At 40.2% G+C, this 13,868-nt stretch overlaps 1 protein-coding gene across 1 annotated transcript; it reads right to left on the minus strand.

The window, feature by feature from the left end:
• Positions 1–7,511: 7,511 nt before the first annotated feature.
• Positions 7,512–13,739, minus strand: LOC104464606 (1,25-dihydroxyvitamin D(3) 24-hydroxylase, mitochondrial). The gene is made up of 9 exons (XM_010077364.1): positions 13,652–13,739; positions 12,836–12,932; positions 11,536–11,627; positions 10,633–10,744; positions 9,112–9,257; positions 8,619–8,785; positions 8,353–8,431; positions 7,731–7,925; positions 7,512–7,622 (listed from the first exon to the last, which is right to left on the minus strand). The coding sequence occupies exons 1-9, from the start codon at positions 13,694–13,696 to the stop codon at positions 7,512–7,514; spliced, it is 1,044 nt and encodes a 347-aa protein (XP_010075666.1). The 5' UTR covers positions 13,697–13,739.
• Positions 13,740–13,868: the final 129 nt, after the last annotated feature.

Below are 13,868 nucleotides of genomic sequence, written 5' to 3' on the forward strand. Positions count from 1 at the left end.
GACATCTTTTGCAATTGGTTCTTGTCTGATTTGTTCAAAACAAGAGGAAAGCTCCTGAGAGGTTCTTGCATATCCAAAGTGAAACTTGTGAATTTAGAAAAAAAATCCTCCTGGATTTAGATGGCTTAATTTCACCTGAATATTTAAGAACCTGAATCTCAAATTAAATGATTCAGCACCCATATTTGTCTTAAGACTGATCTTGGGAATCACCCCTAGGTCGATCTGTGCAACTACAGGTACATTTACATGGTTTCTTTGACTAACAACAAGCTGTGCTGCAGCTCAGAAAGGGTGGTCTTCCCCTTTCCAGCTCGGTGGTGTCATCCTCCATATACACGTTCATGACACTTTCCTCCTGTTGACTCCAGCAGTTTCGTAGCCAAGAGGCGAGTAAGAGCAGCTCTCTGATCCTACTAACACCATCCCTGCACAAAAGGTTTTTGTCTGGATCAAAGTCTCATGGCTGAGAGAGATCAAGATACATGGTCATGAGAAGGGTGGAGGACAACAGCCCATAATTAGTTTGTGAACCCACAAAGTTCTCTTGGGGTGCAATCTCCCCAGGGCTAGATAACCACACCTAAGAGCTTCACACAACTCCCCTATCTACTGTTTGAACAGGTGTCAAAGGCTGCTATGGACAAGTCTTTCCATTTGCAGAGGGGCTGCAGAGTCTAACACTCATTGACAGCTAGGGAATGTCATTGGACCCCTAGATGTCTAAATCAATGATGGAATTTATAAAGAGGCCTCCAAAAAATAAATATCCTTACAATTCTGGGTCTGCATTCTTGTAACTCTGCTGCACTTTCTCTCCCTGAAATGTCTTTCTCAAGAGTGACTGGATCCTAGCCAAGGCTTCTCCTGTGCTCTATGGTAGGACAGTCAGTTTAGTCCTGCCAGCTTGTACCCTCAACATAAGGAGTGTGTTGACAATGTGCAGTTGGGTGTCTGCAGCCTGTGGTTGAATGTTCCTGCAAAGCCACCAAAGCAGCTCCCAGTTTTAGGACTGAGGCTGGCCTCTGCCCACACACGGATCGAGCTGGATCCTGGCTGACCCTGATCAGACTCCTGGGGATCTTTGCCCTGAAACAAGTGTCACTGAGCTTGATTCAGGCATTGACTTCACCTGCAAAACTATTTGTGATTCCCACTGCTATAACCGAGATAAGAATAAAGGCTTTCTTTTGTGGGAACTAAGTCTAGATAAGTGTAACCCATACTGGCCAAGGTTTGAGTTTTTCAAAGACTTTCTTCCATTATTATCATTAAATTTAGAGAACATTTTTCACTTCTTCACCTTGAGCCAACTCAGTGCTGCTGGAAGTCCATGTGACAGTGGGGATACCCTTTAGCTCAAGATAAGCAAGACCTGCACCTTTTCCCTGCTTCTCTCCTATCTCCTTTTTTTTTTTTTTTTTTTTTTAATGTGGAACAGTTCAACAGCAGGATGAATCAGATGTGATTTGTTTGATTTACTGTCACCAAGTTTCTGGGCACCTAAATTGATAGCTGAGTGCAAAGTATCATAAACGTGCATACCAATTTGGGAAGACCAAGGGGTAACTCTGGTGCTCAGAGTTCCCCTTTATTGCCTTGCTGGGCTCCCAGCCAGCCACTGCCTCCGCTGCCTTCCCTCCTCCGACACGCGGTGCCTGGAGTTCATTCAACACACTTAACAATTAGAGGCAAAGAGTTCGAACTTGTCGAGAGGAACATGCCCAAGATTAAAGTATAATTTGCCCTGATTATAAAATGCATTCCATTCCACACTTGTTTTGACATTGTCCCTTGGAGAAAAATATCTTGTCTCACAAAGAAGTCTCATTGCTTTCCTTGTCAGGAGGAGGATTGCTCCATAAGCATTCAGCTACATACAAATCCCACAATGTAAAGATTTTTAGAACTCCTTCTGGATCCAAATACTATAGCTTAAGTTTAACTTTTTATGTTGTCCCAAAACCACAGGCTACTGATCATACAGCTGAGACAAAAACCATGGACAAGAGTTGAAAGGCAATGTAGTCCTTTGCTAGCAAAGAAGAATATAGGAATACAGTAGATAAGGTCCAGATAGGTATTGTAGGAAGTGTTAATGTACTTCTGGATAAACAGACAAGAAAGCAGTGAGCGGTAATATTCACATGGAGAGTTGGGCTGTAATGCTGAACCAGACCCCAGGCATGGTCTCCATCCATACCAGTCACACTTCCCTGCCCAAAGAATTGTTCTGATCCTGTAGTGGCTGATACCAGCTTCATGTTAGTTTATACTTCTCAGTGTCAACAAATGTGTTCCTGGTTTATATCTTGGTGTGTGAAAGGGATTTAAGGCAGTGGGATTGCAGCCCTGAGCTACAGTACAACATCTGAGCTGGCAGCGTCACCACAAAAGTTGGGACGTGCGCTCTTTCTGTGACAAAACGATGTAGCATCTTGCTGTTATTTACTATGTTGAAAGATGCTACTCAGAAATACCTAAGAATAAATATAAGCCAATAAGCATAATGCTCAGTTTCGTAATGTAATATTTGTACTTTTTCCCAAGCCATGCCTGGAAGGACACATAAAAATAAATTTGAATGCAGCCACCCACACTACGGTGTATCAATCCACAAGTTATCAGAACAACACACGCAAACAGGGCAAGAGATTAATGAGGCTGTTTGTAGTTTCAACCTCAATAGGTCCTTTGTTTCAATTATCTGAAGTAAAGGCAGCTTTTTCTTCTAAAGCAACAACCCTTACACAAATTTTGGATCTGTGTGCCACAAAAGGCATGCTGGAAATTGTTAAACTTTCTCCTTTCATAAAAAGCGATAATGCATTAAAACCCTCACACATACACATGCAGTCCCACTGAGGTCAATATGATGTTTCACGTATTTAAAATTAAGCGTGTGCTGAGTTGTTCTCTCAAAATTTGTTCTCAAACGAACTTTAGCTATTAACATCTTGTAAAATTATTTTTTCAGATCTTGGATTACTTTGCCCCATCAGTTAAAGTCAGCACTGACACAGACATGAATTCTATCTCTAGTTGTTGAGAACAAAGATCTCTCTCAGTGTGGAAGAAGACAAACGAGAACACATTATCTGTCATCTAATCACAATACTGAAAGGTGTTTGCAGAGCCTGACTCAGAGCAGACTACCTAACAGCCAGCTTATAATGAACAGAACATATACGAAAAATGCCAGATTGTCAATCCTGAAAACTGGCATTCTTTATTCAGATAAAAAAGCGCAGATTAGTTGGCTCAAACTTTGTCTGTATCACTCCCACTAACATGCCTAAAGCCTGATCAGAATTAGCTTCCTTTGGATAGGTAAACCTCATTCACTTCCATGGTGAGAAAGTTAATGTGGAGGCCAATTAATTCCATTCATTTGATGATCCAAGTATCTATCTCTGAGGAGTAACGGTAGGAAACGCTAACAGGGAAGTAGTGTTGTTGTTGTCTTTTTAATAAGTAATTCTGAATGAGCAAGTCATTCCAAAGAAGCAAAGAACTGAACGGAGTTTATCCAGCTGACCATAGGCAGAAGGTTTCAGAGACATTTATTAATCTCAGAAGTGTTGTGCTGCTTTTCAGACTACTGAAATACAAAAGAAAGCCATATGGGCTTCTTAATGTGAAAATCTGGCTTGGTCATTCATTATCTGTGTAGTTTGATAATTACCTATTTCCTAGGTAAATTACTTTGGACATTTACTTTGAGCTAGCAGATTAATGAAGTTCTTTGAAAACTTCAGGAACTTGAAAATCTACAAAACTTCCGGAACAAATTTTTCCAGGTCAGTGGTTATTGTACTTTCAGAAGTCCAGAAGACAGCACACATTTGTACCTCACCTTGTATAGAGTTGGTGTGGTGGGTTAACCTTACTCAGAACAACACTTGTAAAGATCTTTGAGTCCACTACATTGAAACAGCAGAAATAAATAGCAGTCCAGCAAGCATGAACCTGTGATTTACTATACAGAAGCAATAAAGGATTTTGAAATAGCTGATAACTAGACTGTCAAGGTCAGTTCAACTAGATAACACCTCTTCTCTTTGGTTGTCTTCAAAAGTTGAATCATTAGAACATTTGTGAGCAATGTGATACGCCTGGAACTGAACAATAGCCCTGATGTTCTGTTAACACTTGTTTCACACTGGCACCACTCCATTGGCTTTAACAGAGTAATATCTGTTTATAACACTATAAGAAGAGACCTAGTGTGTACTGTTGTAGCAGCTTGGGTAGATCTCCCCACAGTCTTGCACCTGAGGACGAGGTGCCAGAGCTCGGCGAGGACTGGGTGAGCACCTGTGGTATCCCAGCCGCCCCTCGCTGGCTCTGGGACCCAGTGCTCCCAGCTGTCAGGTCAGTTTCAGCAGCACAGGGTACAGTCACTCTACAGTACACATTGCAATACGATTTTCAGAAAAGTGACATTCTCACACAGTGCTGTACAATTTTTCTTACACCATCATTCACTCAGCCGGAGGCAGCCTTCACTTGGCAAAGCCAGCGTGGTTCTGATAACCGTCAGATTTTCTCTTTGTGCAACCACCAGGCTGTCAGTCAGACCGCTGGGTGGATGGCTTTTTATATATATATACATCATTTCTTTTGATCCTGAAGTTTCAAACTATTTTCATCCTTCCTCAAAACTTTATATTGATTTTATCTTGTCATAGTGGCAGAGAAATGTAACAATCCCATCCCTGGAGACCTCAGTACTGTGCATGCTGGGGAGAAACGTGTTCAGACTGTGCTATGGACGCAGCAAGTCTCCTAACATCAGCGTTCACTGAGGTCTGATAGGATTACGCAGAGGGAAAGGGGCTGTAGGCATGGATTTACCACATTCCTGAGCATTAGGGCTAGCCGGGACTGAAGGAATGGCAAGATTAATGGCACAGAAGGAGTCTGGCACCCAAGCCCTGGGCTGCAGGGCTGAACTCCCTGCACTTGCTGACCCAGGAGACGCCTCCCCAGGGCTGGCCGGGTGCCAGGCAGTGCCCGCTGTACCCCCCCCGCCAGGAGCTGGGCTTTGCCAAACAATTTCCCAGATGAGGTGTCATTATAGCAAACAATTAAGCAACTTGGGGGTATCATAAAGCAGAAGTTTTTCACTGTTGAATTAAAGGAACTTGGTTTTGTAGAATTTCAAGTCCAAGCTCATTGAGGATATAAAGCAGACAGATGAAAGTCTCACAGCAAATATTTTTGTAAGAAGTTACTATGAAAGACAAGATTTTTGTAATGTTACAAAGAGTTAATAATAAACTATGGAAGACTATTCATAGAAAAAAATAGAAATATTTATTTTATTACAAAATTGACTAGAAAGATTCAGATAATGTACAAATTGCTTTACACACTGTGATACGGCTACATTTACATGTCTGAGTATAAGAGCAGAGGGAAACGAACAAAAAAAACCACAGGAGACAGACCAGCATATGCTAAGAACTTGCATCATTTCAGACTGTAAAAAAATAAACATAACCATTCATGGTTATATACATGAACCTGTACTTGAAACTGCGTCATGGGAGAAACACACTAGTGACCATCAGAGCTAACATACAGCGTTACATGCAGGGCAGTGACAACTTGAACCTTCAGATACAGGTATATTGAAATCTCCACAAGAAATAGGCATCTTCAAAATGTTTAGGATCCTTATTTCCTGTGGTTCTTTGAAACATACATTTTATATTATTCACTTGATAAAGCAACTATCCTGTTAGGATAACCATCATTTAACAGTGGCAGAACCCATAGGATTCCAGTGATTCCATTTACGGATAAGGCCTTTCACACAATAAAAGACCACTAAGGGTTTATGATAAAGGTGTGATAAAATGGCTTGTGGGGGAGTCAGAGGCATGAAACTCTATGGGTATGAACAGAGAATGTGTCAGGCACAGTATTGCAACTGTTCAAATCCAAGTACTGTGCAGGCATGAGGAATAAATCCTGTTACGCACCTTTGTCCTTATTTCCCTTTTAAAGAAGTGAATAACGTTAGGGAAAGTATACTTCTTTAATTATCCTAATTTTAAATATCCTAATTTTTAAGCCCTGTTAGCCTTACTGCAGACTGCAGTCTTCTCAGTTTAATTCATGACATCGGTGATTTTATAAGGACTAAGCGAGTTTGCTTTCCCTTAAGCTGACTTCTCAAAGCTCTTCACCTCCGAGCTAACAGGGCCAGTTCTGCCCTGACTGTCGTTCCCCCGGGTGTCCTATATGACACCCACAAACTGGAAACCAGCTCTTTCCACACTGGCCTGTTGAACAGCTCGAGGCTATACTAATTTCACTGTGCGCTAACAAGAACTGTACACTGCACAGCTCATTCTCAACCGCTGTCCAGTACAGTCCCTCAGCTGCACTAAATCAGTGGATTTGCATAGGTGTATGAACGTGCATGGTATTTTCTTTCCTTTTAACATTGCTAAGTACAGCTGAACCAGCTAACCACATTTTTCCAACAAAACGGTGTGGGAGCTTTTCTTGGTGCTATTTCTGTCTCAGCAATTGTTCGAGGGACACGTGTTGCAGTTTCTCCACTGGTTACCATAGGCTTTGACTTTCCCAGACAATGTATATTTTTTTCAGAGAAGGCAGCAGCAGGGTTGTAATTTATTTTCCGCAAGCTGTGTTAAAGAGAAAAACAATCTATATAGTTATCGATTATTTAAAAGCAAATAGCACTGAACAGACTTCAGTGAAAGGAGTTAATACCCTTACTCAGATTATACTGGGTGAATTTTTTCCTGTGGTGTTGGCCAGCAAAAAAATATCACCCACAGTGTTTAAATGTCACTTGATTTCTAATTTGAGGGCTTAATTCTAGATCAAAGACCCAGTTTTCCAATTAGATTTTTATACAAATAAGCTTTTTTTTTAGGTTTTTTGTGGAAACTTGTGAGCAGAGAAAATGTTGCATTCAATTTTTTTGAACCAAAAATGTATAAGCTGCAACATTGCATGACTATTTGCAAATAGATATTTCTTTACTTTGTCCTTCTGCCTAAAAGCAAGTTTTCTTATCCAAACTCTGTAGAGCACTGTTGTACAGTTCCTTCACTAGGGCATTTTCCTTTTAATCTGTACATTGATGTTCAAAAACAAATGCTATTTTTCAGGAAATATATTCTAGAAATGTAGTAGAGAAGTTATAACAAAATAATGGCTATTATTTTCTCCAACAATATATACATTTTGATTTCCCCATTTCTGATCTGCATCATGCACAGATTCTCTCTTGGAGTTTAGAACTAGGCAGCTAACTTAAGAGCCATAAGCTGTACAAAATGTGTCTTCTTAGTACATAGAATATTTTCTGTTAAAAGTAATGAAACATTAAGGTATTTAATAAAATTCATATTGTCAGAATAAAGCTTAGAAAAACATCTGTTCTCTTACACTCACAGTTCTATGAAAATTCTAAATGAGCTTTAAAGAAAAGTTTCATGTACTCAGGAGACCCTGACACACATACCTTATCGCCTGTGAAATGCAATGGGCAGCTCCCGGCTGGGAATCAGGATTCCTGAATGGAGTGTTTCTACTGGCTTGTTGTCAGTTGCTACAATTTGGTATTTGCGAACGAGCTGAAACACAAACATTTAGGTTAGCATGCTTTGGCTTCTCAATCTTCCAATTAGGTTAAATGAAGAGCAACCAGGCATCGCGTACAGAATGTCATTGAGAGTATTTACCCAGCAAAGGGCCAAGTGAAGCTGCAGCTCTGCCACGCGGCGCCCGATGCACATCCTCTTCCCGATGCCAAATGGAACATGAGAAAAGGGATTTATTGAGTTCTTCTGAAACCAGCGCTCTGGTTTAAACTGAGTCCAGTCATTAAAGTACTCTTCGTTGCAACCCAAGGCATGGCTATTTATCATCAGTACGGTCTATAAACAAAGCAATAGAGAGAGTCTCATTACAAATTGGCTTGGAGCGACCAAGTGAATCAGCTTGTTAATGGAAAAACATAATGCAACAGTAAAGGCGAGGCAGTTTCCTCGGAAGATGTCATGTAATTCTCTGAAGATTAATTTAAACACAAAAAAGGTCATGGTTTCCTCAGAAAATCATGGGAAAGTTTGAAAATTTTTTTTGAAATAGTACACCAAAATATTTTTGTCTAAATCCAACAGCAGTGCAGGTAGGTATGGTTTTCAGTTTATGGGGATTCTTGGTGTGAATTCCTCATTCCTTATCCTGGGGCTCGTCTTTTGGCAACGTAATTTTAAGACTGAAATATGACCAACTTCAGTGGTTTACAAGACAGTTATTCAATGACAAAAATATTCTAGTAAGTTAAATGAATTGACTTACCCCTTTGGGCAGCACATAATCTCCTAGAACCATTTCTGTGTCAATAGTACGAGTGGTAAATGGCACTGATGGTGTTAATCTACAGAGGAAGAAACAAAATGGGTTAAATTTACAGCATTTTTTCTTCCTGTATCTGTCATAATTTACCTTAAACAACAAGGTGAATAAAATTATATATACTGGAAAATCCTTTCTCCCTAGTACACACTAGCTGGCGAAAAACTTGGTGATAATTTTGCTTTTTGCAAATTATTTGAGAATTTTACCTCATGGATTCCTTCAGACATGCTTTTAGGTAAGGCATGTTCTTCAAGTTCTCAGCACTTGGACTCTCGTTAGCAGCCAAAACACTTCGTATTTCCTGGAAAAGCTTCTGCTGAGCATGTGGATTGCGTGATATATTATACAAAGCCCACAGTAAACTATTGGCCGTCTGAAACAAACCAACAAGAAAGGTAAGACCTCCATTTGTGGTGACAGAAACAAGAAGTGCCAAAAGTTCAAAGCAACATTAACGGCTGATCACTGCCTTACAGGATTTTGGAAGTCTAATGGATTATGAACCATCCCGGTTGTTCTCTTGGAGTAATGGACAGAAGAAAGAACCTAGTGATTTCAGGTAAAAATTCATTGTTTTTAGGCCACCGAAGGAACTACAGGATTAGCTCACTCTCAGGTGCTGTGATGGTTAGGTTATGGAAGAAAGCAGGGAGCTGGAAGGATGCTAATTTTAACTAGCTCTTGGAAAGTCAGGTTTACCGTTTCAACTCCGGCAATCTGGAGCTCTGCGATGGCAGCATACAGCTCTTTCTTGGAAAGATGTCCTCCAGAATAGATGTCACACAGGAAATCCTCCTGAGGGTTTGCAGAGTGTTTTTCCAGCCGACAGTCAATTGAGTGCTTGGCTGAGGAGGGAGGAGCAGGAGGTAATTAATGGAAAATCACTAAAAATACTATAAAAATAAAAGAAAAAATTCATCTTATATGCAGGATTTTGAAAGAGGATACCAAGCTGAGCCCTTTTTTCCAGCAATTAACATTATAGTCAATAAATAATGGTATTTTCACTTTTTAAACAAAGAATTCACTCACAAAAATCACTTCTGAACAGAAAGAGCTCCTGCAAACTATTAGGAATGCTGCTTTCTTAAATTAGGAAAGGAAATCAGTGAAGTGTTGAGTGAAATATCTAGTAAACAGGAAAACAAGTGTGTAAAATTTATTAGCTTGGATTTTCAAAGGGGATCAAGGTGTTAAAAAATCAAAGAGACTTAGCACTCAGACTCCCTGAGGAGAAGTTTAAGCCTTTGATTTACTAGGGGAAGAAAAAAATAGATGCCAAATTTCTACATGCTATTTTTTTTTTTTTTTTAATGTAGGGAACTAGATTTTTCCCACCCTTTCTCATTATTATCCCAATTGTTGAGAGCACTTCCTAGTAGGGAGCTCTTCATGTCAAGTGAAGGTGTCAAAATGCTTTTTCTGAACAAAACTGGTTTAAAGTGTCTTTCCTAAAACCCATAAACTAAGAAGCAATTAAATAAGCGCACGTGTGGCTGGCATAACCGAAACTGCTGAAGTATCAAGTACTCAAAAACCTAAGAGAAATATTTCACGTAGTGTTACAACCATTCAAGTGCCAAAAACCTTTCTTAACCTTTAGCTACAACTGTCACTGCCTAGCAAAATATAGAAAACTATAAACTTAACTTCATATCTGGAGTTGGAGTAATTTTTGTAACCCTGAAGGCCAATTCATCCTAAACAGACAGAAACTGTTGTCTAAAAGCCAAACTACACCTCATGATTTAAATTGCTTCTTTTTTAAAACTTACGACTATATTACAAATTGTTCAGAAAACAAAACATTGCTTTTTTTAGCCAACAGGATTTTGTTGCATGTAAAATTCTTGTTTCTCAAGAAAACAACTCCCTTTGAGGGAGTTCCCTTTTCTCACTCATATACCTTGCGTTTAAAGAGATGATACACTTTCTGGCTAATTATTTTTATGACAGATTAAAGTGGACTCATGATGTTGCTGGCTTCCAAATTTCTGGGGCTTCCCTGGGAATTGGGTATTGCCCCACAACCGGAGCTGTGTTAGTCATAAGAGAACAGTGCTCTTGTGGTTGGCTGCAGCAAAGGTGTCTCAATCTGTGCTGAAGGCAGAAATTAGCAGCAGTGTAAGGCAGTAGCAAGTATGAAGAAAGTTAATTCCACCAAGTAGGAAGCGGAGCAGAAGGGAAAAGAGAGAAATCGTGTTAAAAAAAAATAATAACCTGTTTTAAATATATCATCCCACGCCTTAGTATGAGCTTGCCAGACTTTTGTGTTCAGACCCTTGTGAAGTTCCACTGGGGTCACCATCATCATTCCAAAAGTAGCCATCATCTGTGGTGGAGAAAGTTTTTGAAATCTTTCTTTAATCTATCTACTTGTAATCCATAAACAAAATTAGACTGTAAAGTAGGAGGCAATTTTCAGGAAGTCAAGATTCTGGAAGATTTTCCATCCTGGACAGAAAGGATGGGTCTCAACCTACTTAGACTGTACCTGGCTAAAAATTAGGGACAGCCAGTGGAGGATACGAGGCTTCTCTAGTGGGTGATTCATCCTATCTATTTTAGGCACCTGTTTCAGAATGGGACAAGCCACCCTTTGGCAGTGCCTCTCCCTCCCTTGACAACAGGTGGAGCTAAAAAACTAGGCTAGGCTAGATGCCTATCTTTTAGATGGCTAAAATTAGGCAGATATGTATCACTGGAGTCAGAGTTGCAGCAAGATGTACAGCAGGTGTGCCTGCAGGAATGACTAACCTCCAAATCCAGCGTATTTGCATAATCCCACACAACTCCAAGAGTCCCACCCAGCTAACAGCAGTGTTGCACAAAAGGTGTCTCATAGGGAGAGGAAAGTTAATCAACCAACAACTCTATTTCCAGGATTACCCTGATGTCCATACAGCATTTTTCCCCTACAGATTTAGGCATTTCATAAATGGCACAGTCAGATGGTCAGTGCACTGCACTTATAAGTGTCACCTTGGATGTGCAAGGCTGACTATATATATGTAGCACAGAAGCTTGAGCTTCTTTTTACATTTGACTCATTTAAACTGGTACCCTCTCATTAATAGTAAGGGTAGAAAAATCACTACAGCCCCAGTAAAGCCCCTTCCATACCGTTTTTACAGCCTTGATGAAGTTCAAACTTTCTTCCTCCACATCCTGCTGCAGGAGACCAAACCTCTTTCCATACAGCACCAGGCAGATACCTGTTGTTAAGCAATATTATCATTACCGGATATAAACAAAAGGGCGCATGGTGTCTACCATTAATGTCAAGGAATGGCTTGGATCATCTGTCTGAAAAAGAGTCTCTATTCTATGATACACACCTGTGAGAACAGCACTTCAAAACCCCCTCTGCATGTTTGCCTCAGACCCAAGTGGCAATATATCTCGCTAAGGTGCCCTTAAAGTAGCACTTTCTTCATAAACACGAATCATCACTGGTCCCCTCACATGAGCACAGATCATTCTACACAGCAGGGCTGGCATATTTGGCAAGTAAGCTATCTGGCAAAGCTACTGAACAGGAATGAGTTGCAGGAAAAGACAACCTGAAGAGGCCACCTAGTCCAACGTCTCCTAGCCCTTCCCACGGCCAGAAACCACTTGCAAACACTGGCAGCATCCCACACTCCACCACCTTCCACTTGCTTTTTTTTTTTTTTTAATTTTCCAAAGCTGTTACTTCCTATTTCTCTCTTTCCAAAAGCAGCCATCACCACTGACAGTGGAAAAAAAACCCACATATAAAACATCTTCAGGAAGTCAGTACACAGGTTGCCGAGATGAGCCAGAGACAGGTCTGGCAGAGCTCGTTCGGTTACGCACTGCACCTGAACATCCCTCTCTGTTGGGAACCACTGATGCAGTTTCTTCTGCCCTAAGTCTTTCCTGGCAGATTGTTCCTTACTGTACTCTGAAGGGTTTATAACATGGAGGCTCCTGTCTTGGTAACTTATTCCAGTGTTTCTCAATCCCAATGTAAATATTTTAAATGGGATTTTCTAACCCTTGTCTACAATGACTACTTACTCACTGTTATTGGATCACTTAATTGATCTTGTGCTGCTGATCATTAACAAATATCATATGGAATAAAGTGGTCCCACTCTAAATAAACGCACTGTGATTCCCCCAGGTTTTGCATTTATAAGTCACTATTAATGTTTGATTTTTTTTTTTTTTAACAAGCCACATAGATAACCTGACAGAACTGAAGAGTTTGTATAGATAATGATGAAATCTGCACATATACTGATAGTCCCCTGGCTTTTATGCAACTCACTTTCTATGATATTGTAGCTGACAGTTTGGAAATACCCAGCCTATACTGTCGTCACTGATCATACTTTAACTGAAACGCCACAGCAGGTAAAACACACATACCCTCTTCAGGCAAAAAACAACTTACTTTCAAATGACCATTTGTTGAATTCTGAATAGACATCTTCTATTTGTCCATTGTGGTTGCAAATATCATCTATTCTGTGCATGAAGTCCTCCAGGACCTAAGTGGTGGAAAGAAGAGAGAGAAAAGAGGAATAAAATGACATCAACTACTAAAAATCCTGTGTAATTTAACATTCCAACTACCTTTTAAACAGATAACAATCTCAAAAAGAGAGGGATAGTTATGTTTCCTGTTCTTTGAACAAGATTCAACTTCCCTGTGTGTTAACAAATGTTTGGATTTTACATGACTCTCATGCTACTGCTGTTTGTACTTTGACAAACTGAGCTTTCCTCCACAAGGATGAAATGCTTCAGTCTGACACTGGGATAATGCTGGAGTTTCACAATAAAGAGGATTAAGCTGTTTATCACAGATGCTCCTGAAACTCTATGAGGAACACAGAGGTTAAAGAGGGAAGTGTTCCTTGATGGGTGAAATGTAAGAATGAAGAATTAAATGCAAAAAACAATGAATGCAAGAAGAGTAAGTAAAAACTCTGTCTGCAGGAACCCATATAATTGTGGAATCATCTTAATGTTCTTTGCAGACAGACAATTGCAACTACAGGTTTCTGCGTGGTCTCACTTTTGGTCAGAACCTCATAATCACTTTGTACCTATAATTCCCTGAATGATTGCAGAGTATTAACTCATGGTTTTACCACTGTAGAGCAGATCAACAACTATCCAGGTAAGGCGGATCACTTGATCTGCTTTTATTTCTCAGGTTTCCAGGGGAGTGGGGAGAAAGAAAGAATTTCTCAAAGCGCAGTACCTCATTGATGGTGGTATCCAGTCTCGCAACTTCCCTGGGCTTCATTAATTTCTTTTGAAAGGCACTTCTTACCCTCTGCCAGTCCTTTCCTTCCCTAGATTGAATTCAAAACAGCAACGTTGAAAAGAGAAAAGCTTAAAGAAGAAAAACCCCAAACCATCAGCATGTGCAACAAGACATCACCGAGCACCGATGACCCTTCATCGCACCGACGGCG

Source organism: Pterocles gutturalis, unplaced genomic scaffold (assembly GCF_000699245.1).
Source record: "Pterocles gutturalis isolate BGI_N339 unplaced genomic scaffold, ASM69924v1 scaffold39803, whole genome shotgun sequence".
Classification (NCBI taxonomy): Eukaryota; Metazoa; Chordata; class Aves; order Pterocliformes; family Pteroclidae; genus Pterocles; species Pterocles gutturalis.